This window comes from Mya arenaria, chromosome 14, assembly GCF_026914265.1.
Source record: "Mya arenaria isolate MELC-2E11 chromosome 14, ASM2691426v1".
In the NCBI taxonomy this organism is placed as follows: domain Eukaryota; kingdom Metazoa; phylum Mollusca; class Bivalvia; order Myida; family Myidae; genus Mya; species Mya arenaria.
The window spans coordinates 58492563-58510205 of record NC_069135.1 but is presented as its reverse complement, the minus strand read 5'-3'; the positions used below and the strand labels follow the sequence as shown (position 1 = coordinate 58510205).

General features: G+C 35.0%; 1 protein-coding gene across 1 annotated transcript in view; it reads left to right on the top strand.

Moving 5' to 3' along the window:
- The window catches only part of LOC128217300 (G-patch domain and KOW motifs-containing protein-like), a 95871-nt gene extending 82582 nt beyond the window's left edge, over positions 1 to 13289 (top strand). The window contains exons 7-12 of the mRNA XM_052924350.1: positions 216 to 348; positions 1203 to 1434; positions 9941 to 10073; positions 10911 to 10980; positions 11125 to 11210; positions 12375 to 13289. Of these exons, the coding sequence (XP_052780310.1) occupies positions 216 to 348; positions 1203 to 1434; positions 9941 to 10073; positions 10911 to 10980; positions 11125 to 11210; positions 12375 to 12515 (795 nt within the window). The 3' untranslated portion in view covers positions 12516 to 13289. The remainder of the gene's footprint in view (positions 1 to 215; positions 349 to 1202; positions 1435 to 9940; positions 10074 to 10910; positions 10981 to 11124; positions 11211 to 12374) is intronic.
- Positions 13290 to 17643: the final 4354 nt, after the last annotated feature.

Sequence of the window (17643 nt, the reverse complement as noted above, 5' to 3'; positions counted from 1 at the left end):
TCAATATGTAGTTTAAACCTTAAATGCTTATACAGAAGATAGCTTTAACACCATTCTCCAATGATGAAAATGATATTCTTATATAAAGCCTAATAAAAAAATAAAAAAAAGCCTACCTACCCTACCTATTTTTGAGAAGGATGTAACCCTAACCAATTTTTTTTTTAGGCCCTACATGTATTTGATGGAATAAATATTGTTTCCCTGTATTTCAGATTGAGGGCGTGGATGAGGACAATGCAAGGCTGATGGTAAAACTGACTATCAGTGGGAAGCTGGTGTCTGTCAGCCAGTATAACACCAAGCTGGTAGCCGCGGATGAGTACCAGAAATACTCAAAATACATAAGTAAGTATTATAAGCATAAATTGTGTGGTGTAAGTTTGAAACAGGTCTGTTTACCAGTATACAATGTAACACCAAGCTGGTAGCTGTTGATGAATACCAGAAAACTCAAAAATACATCAATAAGTAATAAAAGCGTTATTTTGTAGTGTAAGTTTGAAATGGTCTGTAAGCCAGTATGACACCTAGCTAGTGGCCATGGATGAGAACCTGGAATACTTAAAAGCACATAAGTAAGAAGTAGAAGTGCAAATACCATGGGTGAAAGTTTTCAGTATTGATACTGAATTCAGTATTTTGGAAAATATTTATTCTATATAATGTATTGTAAGAATGGCATTTCCCTATGTAAATATCCTATTTTCAGTATTTCGAAAAATTCAAACTTTCACCCATGAAATACTGAAGTGTAAGTGTAAATCAACAATTAAACAATTTAAGTACATCTGTAAGTAGACAGAATGTATGGATATACTAAATTTATCAACCTGAGACTGCTAAATGTTTCTAATTTAGACTTTTGACTGTCAGCTATACTTATCTTGACACGTATTGTGACACAAATGCTGACTAGGTTGACCTGGTAGCGTAGTGGTTAGCGCATTTGCTTCTTACTAGGGTGTCCCTGGTTCGATTCCCTGTGAGTATTGTTTGTGGACACCATGCTGGACAAGTGGGTTGTCTCTGGTTTCTCCTGTTTTCCCAACATAACCAAGACTACAATCTAACGCTACACTTTGCAAACAAGAGTGACTTACCAGAAGATAATACTTACTTCCCATTTTTTGTGAAATAATTTAAGAGTATAAACTAAAAAATGGCTATGAAATTTTGTTCTTTTTGTTCATCATCTTTAGATAAAGGGGCAGCCGACAGGTATAAAGAAAAAGAGGACAAAAGGAAGGAGAAGGAAGAGAGAGAAGAACAAAAGTACGCGGAGTCAAAACACGGGGACAAACGTGGACGGGAGTGGGAGAGATCCGGGAGCAGAGAACGGGCACGGGACAAACATGGTCGGAAAAAGGATAAGCGGAAAGATCGGGAACATGATGAGAAGTCCAGCAAGAAGAGAAAATATGACGATGATAGGTGGGTTTACTGGTCTGGACTTTAAAGGACAGTTGTTGGACTGTATGACCACAAAAATTAACTTAAAGCAATATATAAGCATTGGATTAAAGTTATTGGCACCAGCTCAATGGGTGGGTCTGCCCTGAAGTCCCACGTAAAAAAACTTGAAAACTCCTTGATTTTTTTTTCCAATCTGACTGTTTGAACCCTGTAATAAAAGTAATACTCATGGATGTGTAGTTTTCTGTATATATATTCAGTATTTATATTTACAGGCCTTCCAGCGTTCCTACTTTTTCCTACTTTTCCTACTTTTTCCTACCTTTTTAACAGCTTCCTACTTTTTTCTAAAAAACTCCTACTATTCCTACTTTTTAGCTCACCTGTCACGTAGTGACAAGGTGAGCTTTTGTGATCACTCTTCGTCCGTCGTCCGTCCGTCCGTCCGTCCGTCCGTCCGTTCACAATTGCTTGTGAACACAATAGAGGTCACAATTTTGATCTAATCTTTATGAAACTTGGTCAGACTGATCATCTCTATAAAATCTAGGTCAAGTTCGATATTGGGTCATCTGGGGTCAAAAACTAGGTCACTAGGTCAATTAGTAGAAAAACCTTGTGAACACAATAGAGGTCACAATTTTAGCCTAATCTCAATGCAACTTGGTCAGAATGGTCATCTCTATAAAATCTAGGTCAAGTTCGATATTGGGTCATCCGCGGTCAATAATTAGGTCACTAGGTCAATTAGTAGAAAAACCTTGTGAACACAATAGAGGTCACAATTTTAGCCTAATCTCAATGCAACTTGGTCAGAATGATCATCTCTATAAAATGTAGGTCAAGTTCGATATTGGGTCATCCGCGGTCAACAACTAGGTCACTAGGTCAATTAGTAGAAAAACCTTGTGAACACAATAGAGGTCACAATTTTAGCCTAATCTCAATGCAACTTGGTCAGAATGATCATCTCTATAAAATGTAGGTCAAGTTCGATATTGGGTCATCCGCGGTCAACAACTAGGTCACTAGGTCAATTAGTACAAAAACCTTGTGAACACAATAGAGGTCACAATTTTAGCCTAATCTCAATGCAACTTGGTCAGAATAATCATCTCTATAAAATCTAGGTCAAGTTCGATATTGGGTCATCCGCAGTCAATAACTAGGTCACTAGGTCAATTATTAGAAAAACCTTGTGAACACAACAGAGGTCACAATTTTGACCTAATCTTTATGAAACTTGGTCAGACTGATCATCTCTATGAAATCTAGGTCAAGTTCGATATTGGGTCATCTGGGGTCAAAAACTAGGTCAGTAGGTCAATTAGTAGAAATACCTTGTGAACACATTAGAGGTCACAATTTTAGCCTAATCTCAATGCAACTTGGTCAGAATGATCATCTCTATAAAATCTAGGTCAAGTTCGATATTGGGTCATCCGCGGTCAATAACTAGGTCACTAGGTCAATTAGTAGAAAAACCTTGTGAACACAATAGAGGTCACAATTTTAGCCTAATCTCAATGCAAATTGGTCAGAATGATCATCGCTGTAAAATGTAGGTCAAGTTTGATATTGGGTCATTCACGGTCAATAACTAGGTCACTAGGTCAATTAGTACAAAAACCTTGTGAACACAATAGAGGTCACAATTTTAGCCTAATCTCAATGCAACTTGGTCAGAATGATCATCTCTATAAAATCTAGGTCAAGTTCGATATTGGGTCATCCGCGGTCAATAACTAGGTCACTAGGTCAATTAGTACAAAAACCTTGTGAACACAATAGAGGTCACAATTTTAGCCTAATCTCAATGCAAATTGGTCAGAATGATCATCGCTGTAAAATGTAGGTCAAGTTTGATATTGGGTCATTCACGGTCAATAACTAGGTCACTAGGTCAATTAGTACAAAAACCTTGTGAACACAATAGAGGTCACAATTTTAGCCTAATCTCAATGCAAATTGGTCAGAATGATCATCGCTGTAAAATGTAGGTCAAGTTTGATATTGGGTCATTCACGGTCAATAACTAGGTCACTAGGTCAATTAGTACAAAAACCTTGTGAACACAATAGAGGTCACAATTTTAGCCTAATCTCAATGCAACTTGGTCAGAATGATCATCTCTATAAAATCTAGGTCAAGTTCGATATTGGGTCATCCGCGGTCAATAACTAGGTCACTAGGTCAATTAGTACAAAAACCTTGTGAACACAATAGAGGTCACAATTTTAGGGTAATCTTAATGCAACTTGGTCAGAATGATCATCTCTATAAAATCTAGGTCAAGTTTGATATTGGGTCATCCGCGGTCAATAACTAGGTCACTAGGTCAATTAGTAGAAAAACCTTGTGAACACAATAGAGGTCACAATTTTAGCCTAATCTCAATGCAAATTGGTCAGAATGATCATCGCTGTAAAATGTAGGTCAAGTTTGATATTGGGTCATTCACGGTCAATAACTAGGTCACTAGGTCAATTAGTACAAAAACCTTGTGAACACAATAGAGGTCACAATTTTAGCCTAATCTCAATGCGACTTGGTCAGAATGATCATCTCTATAAAATCTAGGTCAAGTTCGATATTGGGTCATCCGCGGTCAATAACTAGGTCACTAGGTCAATTAGTACAAAAACCTTGTGAACACAATAGAGGTCACAATTTTAGGCTAATCTTAATGCAACTTGGTCAGAATGATCATCTCTATAAAATCTAGGTCAAGTTCGATATTGGGTCATCCGCGGTCAATAACTAGGTCACTAGGTCAATTAGTAGAAAAAACCTTGTGAACACAATAGAGGTCACAATTTTAGCCTAATCTCAATGCAAATTGGTCAGAATGATCATCGCTGTAAAATGTAGGTCAAGTTTGATATTGGGTCATTCACGGTCAATAACTAGGTCACTAGGTCAATTAGTACAAAAACCTTGTGAACACAATAGAGGTCACAATTTTAGCCTAATCTCAATGCAACTTGGTCAGAATGATCATCTCTATAAAATCTAGGTCAAGTTCGATATTGGGTCATCCGCGGTCAATAACTAGGTCACTAGGTCAATTAGTACAAAAACCTTGTGAACACAATAGAGGTCACAATTTTAGGCTAATCTTAATGCAACTTGGTCAGAATGATCATCTCTATAAAATGTAGGTCAAGTTCGATATTGGGTCATACGCAGTCAATAACTAGGTCACTAGGTCAATTATTAGAAAAACCTTGTGAACAAAATAGAGGTCACAATTTTAGCCTTATCTTAATGAAACTTGGTCAGAATGATCATCTTAACATAACCTAGGTCAAGTTCCATATTGGGTCAACCCAGGTCAAAAATTAGGTCACTAGGTCAATTATTTTTATTTACCGGTGATATTTGAACATAAATGTCTATGTTTGAGAACTTTCAGCTGTTTCATATATCTGATAAATATGATTATCATTTTGCAAGTGCAACTACCGACTCTTAAATAATGTCTATTTGGATTTTCTTGTATCATTCTATTTATGGCAGATATTAATTGTTCTTATTAAGACTTACAATCACATTATATAAATATTTTTGGATTTATTATTGATTTACATAACCATACGTAATTCTACTAAATTTTATTTCCAATTTATAATAATATCTTTTTAGATTTTTTTTTATGAAATTGCCTTTTTAGCTCACCTGTCACTTTGTGACATGGTGAGCTTTTGTCCGTCGTGCGGCGTGCGTCGTCCGTCAACAATTTACTTAAAAGACATCTCCTCCTTAACCGCTAGGCCAATATTAATAAAACTTCATAGGTTCCTTGGGTTGTCTTCTATCAAAGTTGTTCAAAGAATTCAATTCCATACAGAACTCTGGTTGCCATGGCAACCAAAAGGAAAAACTTTAAAAATCTTCTTCTCCCAAACCACAAGGCTTAGGCCGTTGATATATGGTAGGTAGGATCACCAAATGGTCCTCTACCAAGATTGTTCAAATTATGGCCCTGGGCTCAAAATTGGCCACGTCCCGGGGGTCATGGGTTTTCTCTATATGTTTATAGTGAAAACTTAAAAAATCTTCTCCTCTGAACTTACTTGGCCTAGAGCTTAGATATTTGGCATGATTCATCGTCTGGTGGACCTCTACAAAGTTTGTTCAAATTATGGCCCTGGGGTCAAAATTGGCCCCGCCCCGGGGGGTCATGGGTTTTCTCTATATGTTTATAGTGAAAACTTAAAAAATCTTCTCCTCTGAACTTACTTGGCCTAGAGCTTAGATATTTGGCATGATTCATCGTCTAGTGGACCTCTACAAAGTTTGTTCAAATTATGGCCCTGGGGTCAAAATTGGCCCCGACCCGGGGGGTCATGGGTTTTCTCTATATGTTTATAGTGAAAACCTTAAAAAATCTTCTCCTCTGAACTTACTTGGCCTAGAGCTTAGATATTTGGCATGGTTCATCGTCTAGTGGACCTCTACAAAGTTTGTTCAAATTATGGCCCTGGGGTCAAAGTTGGCCCCGTCCTGGGGGGTCATGGGTTTTCTCTATATGTTTATAGTGAAAACTTCAAAAATCTTCTCCTCTGAACTTACTTGGCCTAGAGCTTAGATATTTGGCATGATTCATCGTCTAGTGGACCTCTACAAAGTTTGTTCAAATTATGGCCCTGGGGTCAAAATTGGCCCCGCCCCGGGGGGTCATGGGTATTCTCTATATGTTTATAGTTAAAACTTCAAAAATCTTCTCCTCTGAACTTACTTGGACTAGAGCTTAGATATTTGGCATGATTCATTGTCTAGTGGACCTTTACAAAGATTGTTCAAATTATGGCCTTGGGGTCAAAATTGGCCCCGCCCCGGGGGTCATGGGTATACTTGATATGTTTATAGTTAAAACTTCAAAAATCTTCTCCTCTTAACTTACTTGGACTAGAGCTTAGATATTTGGCATGATTTATCGTCTAGTGGACCTCTACAAAGTTTGTTCAAATTTTGGCCTTTGGGTCAAAATTGGCGCTGCCCCGAGGGGTCATGGGTTTTCTCTATATGTTTATAGTGAAAACCTTAAAAAATCTTCTCCTCTGAACTTACTTGGCCTAGAGCTTAGATATTTGGCATGATTCATCGTCTAGTGGTCCTCTACAAAGTTTGTTCAAATTATGGCCCTGGGGTCAAAATTGGCCCCGACCCGGGGGGTCATGGGTATTCTCTATATGTTTATAGTTAAAACTTCAAAAATCTTCTCCTCTGAACTTACTTGGACTAGAGCTTAGATATTTGGCATGATTCATCGTCTAGTGGACCTTTACAAAGATTGTTCAAATTATGGCCTTGGATTCAAAATTGGCCCCGCCCCGGGGGTAATGGGTTTTCTCTATATGTTTATAGTAAAAACATCAAAAATCTTCTCCTTTGAACTTACTTGGACTAGAGCTTAGATATTTGGCATGGTTCATCGTCTAGTTGACCTCTACAAAGATTGTTCAAATTATGGCCTTGGGGTCAAAATTGACCCCGCCCTGGGGGGTCATGGGTATACTTGATATGTTTATAGTTAAAACTTCAAAAATCTTCTCCTCTTAACTTACTTGGACTAGAGCTTAGATATTTGGCATGATTCATCGTCTAGTGGACCTCTACAAAGATTGTTCAAATTATGGCCTTTGGGTCAAAATTGGCCCCGCCCCGGGGGGTCATTGGTTTTCTCTATATGTTTATAGTAAATAAAATCAAAAATCTCTTCTGAACTTACTTTGCTTAGAGCTTAGATCTTTGGCATGATTCATCGTCTAGTGGACCTCTACAAAGATTGTTCAAAATTGGCCCCGCCCCGGGGGGTCATGGGTTTTCTCTATATGTTTATAGTTAAAACTTCAAAAATCTTCTCCTCTGAACTTACTTGGACTAGAGCTTAGATATTTGGCATGATTCATCATCTAGTGGACCTCTATAAAGATTGTTCAAATTATGGCCTTGGGGTCAAAATTGGCCCCGCCCCCTTGGGGGTCATGGGTTTTCTCTATATGTTTATAGTGAAAACTTCAAAAATCATCTCCTCTGAACTTACGTGGCTTAGAGCTTAGATATTTGGCATGATTCATCGTCTAGTGGACCTCTACAAAGTTTGTTCAAATTATGGCCCTGGGGTCAACATTGGCCACACCCCGGGGCTGATGGTTTTTCTCTATATGGGTTATAGTGAAAACTTAAAAAATCTTCTCGGAACTCACAAAGACAAATAACGTCTTAATTTAAACTGGATAACATATTTAGTACACATACCAATTTTCAATATGGGCCACATACAACAATTAATTACAAATATACATATATAGATACACACGTAAAATCAAGTAGTGACAAGAGCTTAGATATTTGGCATGATATACCATCTAGTTGACTTGTACCAATATTGTTCAATCTTTGGCTCTGGGGTCAAAAAATGGCCCCACCCGGGCGGTCATGGGTTTCCTTATATATGTATATGATGAAAACTTAAGTAATCTTCTTCTCCGAAACCAAAAGGCGAAGGCCTTAGATATTTGGTATGAAGCATCGTTTATCGGACCACTATTAAGATTGTTCAAACTTTAGCCCTGGGGTCAAAATTGGCCACGCCCCGTGTTCATAGGCTTAGGTTTTCAATATTTGTATATAATGGAAGAATGTGCAATATATGACAGGTGAGCGATTCAGGGCCATTTGGCCCTCTTGTTTGAAAATAAAGTCCGCAAAAATATTAAAAGTTTGATCTTTGTGCTAGTTTTATTTGCAGAAAATGAACAAAAGATGTCAAACTGGCTGGTTTCTGTTGTTGAAAGGTGTGGCAACATGTTCCACTTTGACGTGCATCATCTTTTCACCCACACAGTTCAGCAACAGAAACCGACCAAGCATCATTCACTAAAATATTCAATGTGGCATATAGAATGGTATGATTTTGCATTAAAAACATCTCCTCTAGGTAAGTTAATAGCTATTAATAATTACATATTTAACCAAAAATATTCCTACTTTTTTGTAAAAAATATTCCTACTTTTTCCTTCTTTTCCATCAGAAAACCTCCTACTTTTTTCCTACTTTTTGTTAGTGGCTGCTGGAAGGCCTGTATTTATAGTAGAGTGCTGCTGGAGATAGAATCCCCCAAAAAGGGAAAACAATGCACATCATTGGATTTTGTGGTTTTGTGTTCTACAACATGGGCCTGAATACTGAGAGCAAATCTAGAACAATCATATGGCACGCAATAGCAGGGATGTAATTTATTTGCGGAATTCCGCGGATCTAATGCCCCAGGGAACCCCCACCCCCCCACCAAAAAAAAAAAAAAAATAATAATATTTTTTTTTTTTTTTAGCTGATTAAAAAAGTTACTAAGGTGCTTTTGGTTGTTAGAGTTGATATACCTGTGTGCTTTAAATTTCAAGTCAGAAGAACCCTCAAAAGAGCTTCTAAAAAGTCAGTTTTCTTCTAAGGCAGTGTGCTTTTGACCCCAAAAGTGCCATAAGAACCCATGGCCGAAATGGTTTCAGCCCTCCAGCTGCCAGGTCAATCACATCCCTGAATAGGTTTTTGGGGTTTAAAACATGAAAACAATAAAAACTGCAAATTTGTGAAATGCAAATTCACAAAATTAACCTTTTGGGTTAATAAATATTTTGGTGTCTTATAATATTAAAAAGTGTCATGTTGTATAATTAATAAAGTCAATTACTATCAACAGAATGTAGTAATTTGATGTCTTTTGTGACTTAAAGCAAAATTATTGAAAAAAGAAAAAATTCGCCTATGACACTTCAAATTTTTGGGTTGAGATTACATGAATAAACAACAATAATGCATTGTGCATACGTGATGTTTTCAGAACGTTCCAAGTGTATTGATACCACTACGCCCATAGAAGGAAGACACAATATTTGATCCTTGCCAAAAAATCAATAAAATTATCATATTCAAAATGATTCTGTATTATTTGTATTTTCGGTTTATAAATTTTATTTCATTTTGAAATATGGTATGTGAAACAATTAACAATCTTTTTCCTCATTATCTTCTTATTTTCTGTCATTGAAAAATAAGAAATCTTTATGTTAATGTTAAAAAGTGTCATGTTGTATAATTAATAAAGTCAATTACTATCAACAGAATGTAGTAATTTGATGTCTTTTGTGACTTAAAGCAAAATTATTGAAAAAAGAAAAAATTCGCCTATGACACTTCAAATTTTTGGGTTGAGATTACATGAATAAACAACAATAATGCATTGTGCATATGTGATGTTTTCAGAACGTTCCAAGTGTATTGATACCACTACGCCCATAGAAGGAAGACACAATATTTGATCCTTGCCAAAAAATCAAAAAAATTATCATATTCAAAATGATTCTGTATTATTTGTATTTTCGGTTTATAAATTTTATTTCATTTTGAAATATGGTATGTGAAACAATTAACAATCTTTTTCCTCATTATCTTCTTATTTTCTGTCATTGAAAAATAAGAAGTCTTTATGTTAATTACAACAATTTATTTTACATACAGACCGGAGTCCAGCAGCTCATACACAAATGGCAGCGGTTCATCTCAGCGAGCCCCACCCCTCTGGCTGAAACCCAACCTGCGGGTCAGGTTGGTTGATGAACATTTCAAGAAGGGGAAATATTTCAACACAAAGGTATTGGTCTCCGGATTTTAGCTACACGAAGCAAACTGGTAACACCAGAAATGGCATGTTTGGTGATGTAATGATATTTTTTAACCTTTTTTAGCCGTCATAAGAAGAATAAGTGAAAGTAATGTACACTTTGACATGAGGGCTATTCTATTTAAACATATAACCCCAGGGGGAAGGCACTTTTAAATTATGCCACCCCCCTAAAGAAGCAAATTTACCCTTTTGGGGTCCAAATTAGCAAAAAAAGAAACCACCTAAATTAATTGCCCCTGGAGGTTATATGTTTTGCTGGAATAGCCCTGAAGTAAAAAAAACATAAATTAATTATTTTGAAACATCTAATTAAAGTGACACTCTTATTCAAAATCAATACATACACATTTATAACAAACCTCAATTTTGACTGATAAACCTTTAACTACTTACTAAATAATGCATTTATGGAAAATATTAATTACTGATTACATGATTGTAACCGTGTATTTAATAGCAGAAAGCGCAAAAATATTAAATGATTGGTGAATGCTAAAAGATTTACTGTGGTCTTCTATAGTTTCATCAGGTAGAAATGCCGTGTTTTATGCTTGAATTTCTTTCAAATTAAACTCGGTATCCTCCATAAGAACCATTGTTTTCAACATTTCATCATCCTTTTTGGAACATTAAAACATTATTATTAATTGTGGTATATGTTATTTGGGAGTAAGAGTGCATCTTTAAGTTAAAATTTAAACATATTTCAGTTTTTAAAAAAATGTTTAGATACAACCATGAAGGGTATCATTATCAATGTGTGTTGAAATGTGTACTCTTAACTTGTTTCACTTCCATTTTCAGCTTGTGATAGTGGACGTGATGGACAGAGACCATTGTGTGTGCAAGACCGAGGAAGGCAAGATTCTTGAAGGTATGGCAAAGGTTTTGTAGTCACAGCCCGGGCCCATGTTTACAAACAGTCTTGTGTTTGAGTTGAAATCAAGCTTTTCTCAATTTTATTCCTAATGTTCAAACCCCACTTATTTTAACAAAATGTGGTTTGGTATATTTTTAGACATCTCACAGACCATGCTGGAGACGGTGGTGCCGCGGTCCGACTCTTCCTACGTCTCCATTATATCAGGGAAACACAGAGGACAGGTAAAACAGTGGGCAAGAAGGGGGTTGGGGGGGGGGGGGAGATATAAACTTTAAATCAAACATTTTGTTACCTACAGTGTAGATAAAGTTTAAATGAGATGGTCAATTGAAAGGTGCATTGAAAGGTGCATTAAGTACATTTTCGGATGTTATCAAATATTTTTGAAAATGTTTAATTTGTCGGAAATTTATGAGTAAAATAAAGTCTAAAAAGATAAATTATCAAGAACACAAAAAAAAAGTGATATCATTTGATCGTTGAAAAGATTTGTTACCAATAAATGTTAGTTCCTTATCAAGGGCGAGAACAGACTTCTGAAAATGTGACAGTTTTTGCTATCGGGTACAATGGTCATTAGAAGTGTTCAAGATGGCTACTTCATTCTTCTTCTTTTTTAATTGCTTAATTTGACATAAACTGACCAAAAAATCAGAGAATGTACCTTTGAGGGTCATGTTTGAGTTACGTCCCTTGATCAGGGGAGACAAACAGATAGGAATCACAGCTGGTATTCATAAAGCATCTCAAGTCTTTTTTTAATCTAACTTAAGTTACTTTCCTAGTTAAAGTATCTCATTGGTCAAATGGTATAATTAACTTTTATTTCTGAAGTAAAAAAAAAATTATTCACCTTTTTGAAAAATATACTTGAGTGTTTAAAACATTCATACACTTGTTTTAAAATGACTTTGAAAATTTTAAGAAATTGACTGAAAGCTGCACTCTCACAGATATACCATTTTTACAACTTTTTTTATTTTTTGTCTGAGAAAGAGCAATTTTTTGCGTAAATATTTTCAAAACAATGATGTAAGATTGCTGACAAAAAATGAGATAGTAAATTTTTATATTTTCGATCGAAAATTAATGTTTTTAAGAAAAATGCATAAATCATCAACTTTTGAACTTAAATATAAAAATCTGCGATCTTATTTTTTGTCAGCATTCTTATAAAACTGGTTTCCATAGATTTCCGCAAGAAATGGCTCGTTCCAAGACAAAAAAATAAAAAAGTTTTCATAACGTTCAATCTGTGAGAGTGTAGCTTTAAGCTAAGAACTGACTTAAAACGTTTTATGAATATATGCCCAGGGAATTTGCAACTGATTATGTTAATCAAATAACAGGTTAATTACAAACATATTTTCTCCTTTATTTTTCAGTTAGCTCACGTGTTAGAGAGAGACAAGAGAAAATATCTGGCCACGTTACAGTTGCTTAGCGACAGGGACACGGTGTTACAGCTCGACTATGACTCTATATGTGAATATGTTGGCGATATCAATGAAGAATATGATTTTTGATATTTATGTTTATTTTTTTTATAAAAGAAGTTGCCAAAATAAAATAACTTAATAAATTGACCAACAATCCATAAATATCTATAACTCTGGGGATATATTGATAACATTCCAGTGTTTCAATATTTGGCTAAATGCAGAATTAAAGAGCTACATAGTGCTGCAGTGCATTTCGTTAAAGGATCTTAATTGTAACTGAAATATTCGTAAATTTTAATCAACTACACAAATAGAAACATGTTGATTTTTTTTCCTCAACAATTTTTTTTCTTCATTTTTTTGTACAGGAATTCACTAAATTTATATTGAAAAATAATAAAAATATGATTCTTAGATCATTTCAACTTACAACCTTAGTCTCCATTGAAGCAAGCTGCTGCGGCCCATCACCTTGACTAAGACTCTGACCCCCAATGTCAACATGTGATTATTTTTAGGATCAAATAATACTGACGGAATATTCTGTTTACAGTATTGACAATAATTTCAACTAAACTGTCAAGATACAATAAATAGAGAAAAATAATGAGACATTCATCTTTTGCATGCTATAACATTGAACTGGTTGGCCAGAGATCTCAACTGTGATTATGAAGTTTACAATATATTAATACATTTTGGTCAATGATTTGAATGAAATATAATAACAAATATAAATAAATAAAATCAACTAGGGTTAGTAATGCATGTAAATTGATTTAGAATTACATGATTTTATATCTGTGCAAACGTGTTATACTGGTGCATGCATATTATGAATAAAAAACATAACCCTAACCCTTGCTTTTGTGAAATAATGACAAATAACTCTGAATATTAACGAGCACAATTCTAACTAAATGCACTTAAACTATGTTTGTAGCAGTTAAATAATATAAGGCACATATAAATTGACAAAAACTTAGTCTTTATCTTTTTATGCCCCTGAAAGGTGGCATACAGTATTCGAACAATCCGTCCGTACGTAAGAAAACCTGCTGCACACAAAGTAGAAAGGGGTTTCATCTAGAGACATCAAACTTCATTGTTAGGTTGCCATTGACGAGAACTTGATCCCAATATTTTGGGGTCAAAGGTAAAGTTAAAGGAGCAATTGTCTTTTAAATATTTCGTCCGCCCAATTACGTCGGAACTGGTTGGCATAGGACTATGTAACTTGAGTTGCCGGGCGCCCTTGACCAACAGATGACCTCTATCGTTCTGTGGTCAGCAGGTAGTTCTGGCTTCCATAACTTGAATGTAGATAAAAATGTTCAAGATGTTTTCTACACGCTCAAAAGGTAATATATGACGTGATCGCTGAAGTTCTTTAGCTAGTCAGCAGGTTTAAGTTAACGGGCAATAGTCTTATGAAAATGTTGCGCCACACTTTAATTATCAATGCACTTCTTCTTAAAACACCTTTATTCAATCGTCCACATGTATCTGACAAAGCGGTTTTCAGCGGGCATGTTTGACAAACATATGTCTATTTATAGTACAAACACGGAGAAAAGAGTGATTCTGTGGAAATATAGAGTCAAGGTACAGTAATTTCTCGTTTATACCAGTATGTAAAACTGAATACTAACATTGGTTTTAAATCCGTTTCAATGTTGCTTTTGTGGTCTATTTTCTAGTAAAAAAATCATTGGATCCTAATCCTTATTTTTTTAATTTTAAATGCTTGTCGTCCGATCTATTTAGACACATTATATTCTATAATCTATTTGTTTAACGTTGCGCAATTTATTATGTCTTTGAACTGAATAAATGAATAAATCTATTTAAACTAAGCTAGCCTGTGAGTGATGCCGACATTATACTCCTGTCACTGGTGTCGTAAGACGCATACTTTACTCCATGTGATACTTTCTATAACAAGAAAATGATGTTGTGGGGTTATTATTCAAATCCAGTGATACCTTTAGCTGGATTCAATTACTGTGTTGTTGACAATATCTATGTATGTATCAATTATTCACTTAATCTTATCTTAATTTTCCTTGTTCTATTCTTCTCAACATGGTGTTTTGAATAGGGATCCATTTATAGCTGGCAATTTCAACGTTCATTTGTAAAGATAAAAACAGATTTATCGTAACTGTCTATTTCAATTGATAACATTTTTGCTCTCTATCTAATAAACTACGAGTTTCTTTTTTATTTAAAAAGTTGAAGTTTCATCAGTGTGTCTTTTAAATCTTTTAAACCCAAAGAGTAGGCGTGTTTGCCATATGGAATATTTTACGACGATTTGTATTTCAAAGGCTATATTCTTGCGTTAAAGCTGCACTCTCACAGATTGAACGTTTTGACAACTTTTTTCGTTTTTTTTTTTGTCTTGGAACGAGCCAATTTTTGAGAAAATGCTTGGAAACCGGTTATATAAGACTACTTACAAAAATTAGATCGCAGATTTTTATATTTAAGTTCAAAAATTGATGTTTCATGCATTTTTTTTAAACCGTTCATAACGTTTAAAGCCATAAAAATATGCGATCTGATCTTTTGTCAGCAATCTTTAATCATTTGCTCTTTCCAAGACAAGATAAAAAAAGTTGTAAAAACGGTATATCTTTGAGAGTATAGCTTTAATAGTGGCTTTAAAGACTTACACTCATCTAACACATACTTTATCTTGCAGCCAGTGGCTTCGGTAAGCTTTGATAGAAGTCAAAAGTTGAATTATTTCAACGACCATCTTATTTCAAATGATTACAGATAAAACGCTAAATTGGATAATTATCTGCAAAATTATTTCTTTGACAAGATAATTGTGATTTCCCTGTCTTATGAATATTTCTACCGAACACTGAACTCAAACTTTTTATAATAATGCATGTGTTCACTTCCATCACAAATTTAAAACAAGCACACAACTAAAACAATAATTCTTCGAAAGATTTTTTTGCATTTTGAATGTAATTATGTATAAACATGTTGTGAAGTTAACTACACATGCATCATAATGCTAAGAACTCTATTTCTTGCACACCAGATAGGCATTTCCGGTGAATTCAGCGTGCTGGAAAACTCCATCTGGCATCCCCCCATGCCAGATGAGTCACGCTCTGTGACGTAATAATTTCAATTTCTTACACTTTATGTAATCATAATTATGAGATTTAAATAGATTCCGGTAAGTTCCATTAACATTAACTTTACAAAAATATACTTTAAAAAACAAAACAAAATAACCCTTAAAAGACGTGGTACTGAAGGAACTTCTTGACGTATGCAGTGAATACAAATTACTGCGCGTCATGACGTCAGTAAACATCATCGCACCGCTTTTTGGTGATACGTACAAAAATGCGCTTTTTTATGTATTTTCTCCATAAAAATGTAATTTATGTATGCTAGAAAAATATCTATCATGTGTGTCCGTTCCGGAACGGGAAGACATGACAGATATTAAGTATCTTCCATGGCCGAGAGTGTAAGATGTGAAACGAGGTTTACCGAGTTTCTGCAAAACACCCTGCGCGAGGGTCGGGATGAACCAATCTTACGCGAGCGGCTATGGTAGATGCTTTTTCTTGCACCTGTTAAATAATATTGAGTAAAAATGTATTTTTTGCTGGAACTCACAATTTTCTGGCACACTAGTGTCACTACTTGACTGTTCAGTGACAATGAAGATGTTGTCATCTAATGGAACAGGCCAACGACCGATAGTTATGTCACTGCCATCTGACTTGAAAGGATCTAAACTCTGGCTTCCTAATACCAAATGTTTGGGTATTTTAAAGTTTTTAGTTGATATGGCTCCTCCATTATTCACTGAAGTCGATGGGCATATAATAGCTATAGATTGAATTCCAATCCTGTATTAAAAAGTTCCTAAAACTAATGAGGTCGTTAAAGACCTAGTTTAAACTTATTTGTTTTACAACGATTGTGAAACAAGTTTTTACAACATTACATAGAGTGTGGTCTTGTGTTGTGGGGGAAACCGGAGTACCCGGAGGAAACCCACTTGTCCGCATGTGAGTTTGGTTTGTGGTCACCAAGCCAGACATGTGGGTTTCCTCCGGGTACTCCGATTTCCCCCACAACACAGGACCATCCGGTCCTACATGGGCCGAATTCAAGTTTATCCAAAGCATAATTAAAGATGCACTCTTACTCCCAAAAAAGGTTTACCACATTTAATAATATTGTTTTAATATTCCAAAAAGGATGAATAAATGTAGAAAACAATGGTTCTAAGTTGAATTTGAAAGAAATGAGCATAAAACACAGTATTTCTACCTTTTTAGACTATAGTAGATCACAATAAATCTTTAAGCATTCACCAATTATTTAATATTTTTGCGTTTTCAACTATTAAATACACGGTTATAATATTGTTAATAGTTTTTAAATTTTTCCATAAGTGCATTATTTAGAAAGAATTTGAGGTTGATTCACTCAAAAGTTATGTTTGTTTGACATGTGTATGTTTTGATTTTAAATAAGAGTGTCACTTTAAGACGCGAGTCATAATCACCCATTTCAGAACATTGTTTACGTTATCGAATGTGTCTACTTAGCATTGAGATAATTTAGTAAATCGACGGCGGCCTCATCACATTTTCGTACATCTTGAAGCCTGTTTACGAGATATATCCCGAAGATTGCCGAATATGGCCGAGTCTAACCTAACTTTTGACCTTCAACAAAAAATCAATATATTCTTGTACAACACATAACGAACTCATTATTACCAATGGCAATATGTTTATTAGCTGGCAATGGTATTGATTCATTCTGTTTTGTTAATTTAAGTAAAATGAGTTTAATATAAAAATGCATTACAATATTTTTTTATATAATTGTATGGTGGCTAAGCGAGAAATGGTATGTTTTTGAAGGTAAATTAAGACAGTTCGTGTTAGGGAATGGAGTAGAAAGTTGAACATTTCGCTACGCGGGTAAAACATTTAAGTTGAAATTATATTAACATTAACCCCGCACAATAATGGACAATATAACAATCAAGGCTCTAATATGACCAAATCAACAGCAAGTAGTTTATTATCGTTGGCAAGATTTACTTTTTATTGGAAAAATATAAGTTGGGCCTATAGTCTGACGTGTTTTGGACGTTATGGATATGTTTATGTAATTTCTTTTATATTATCTAAAGGGAGGGAAACATTATTGT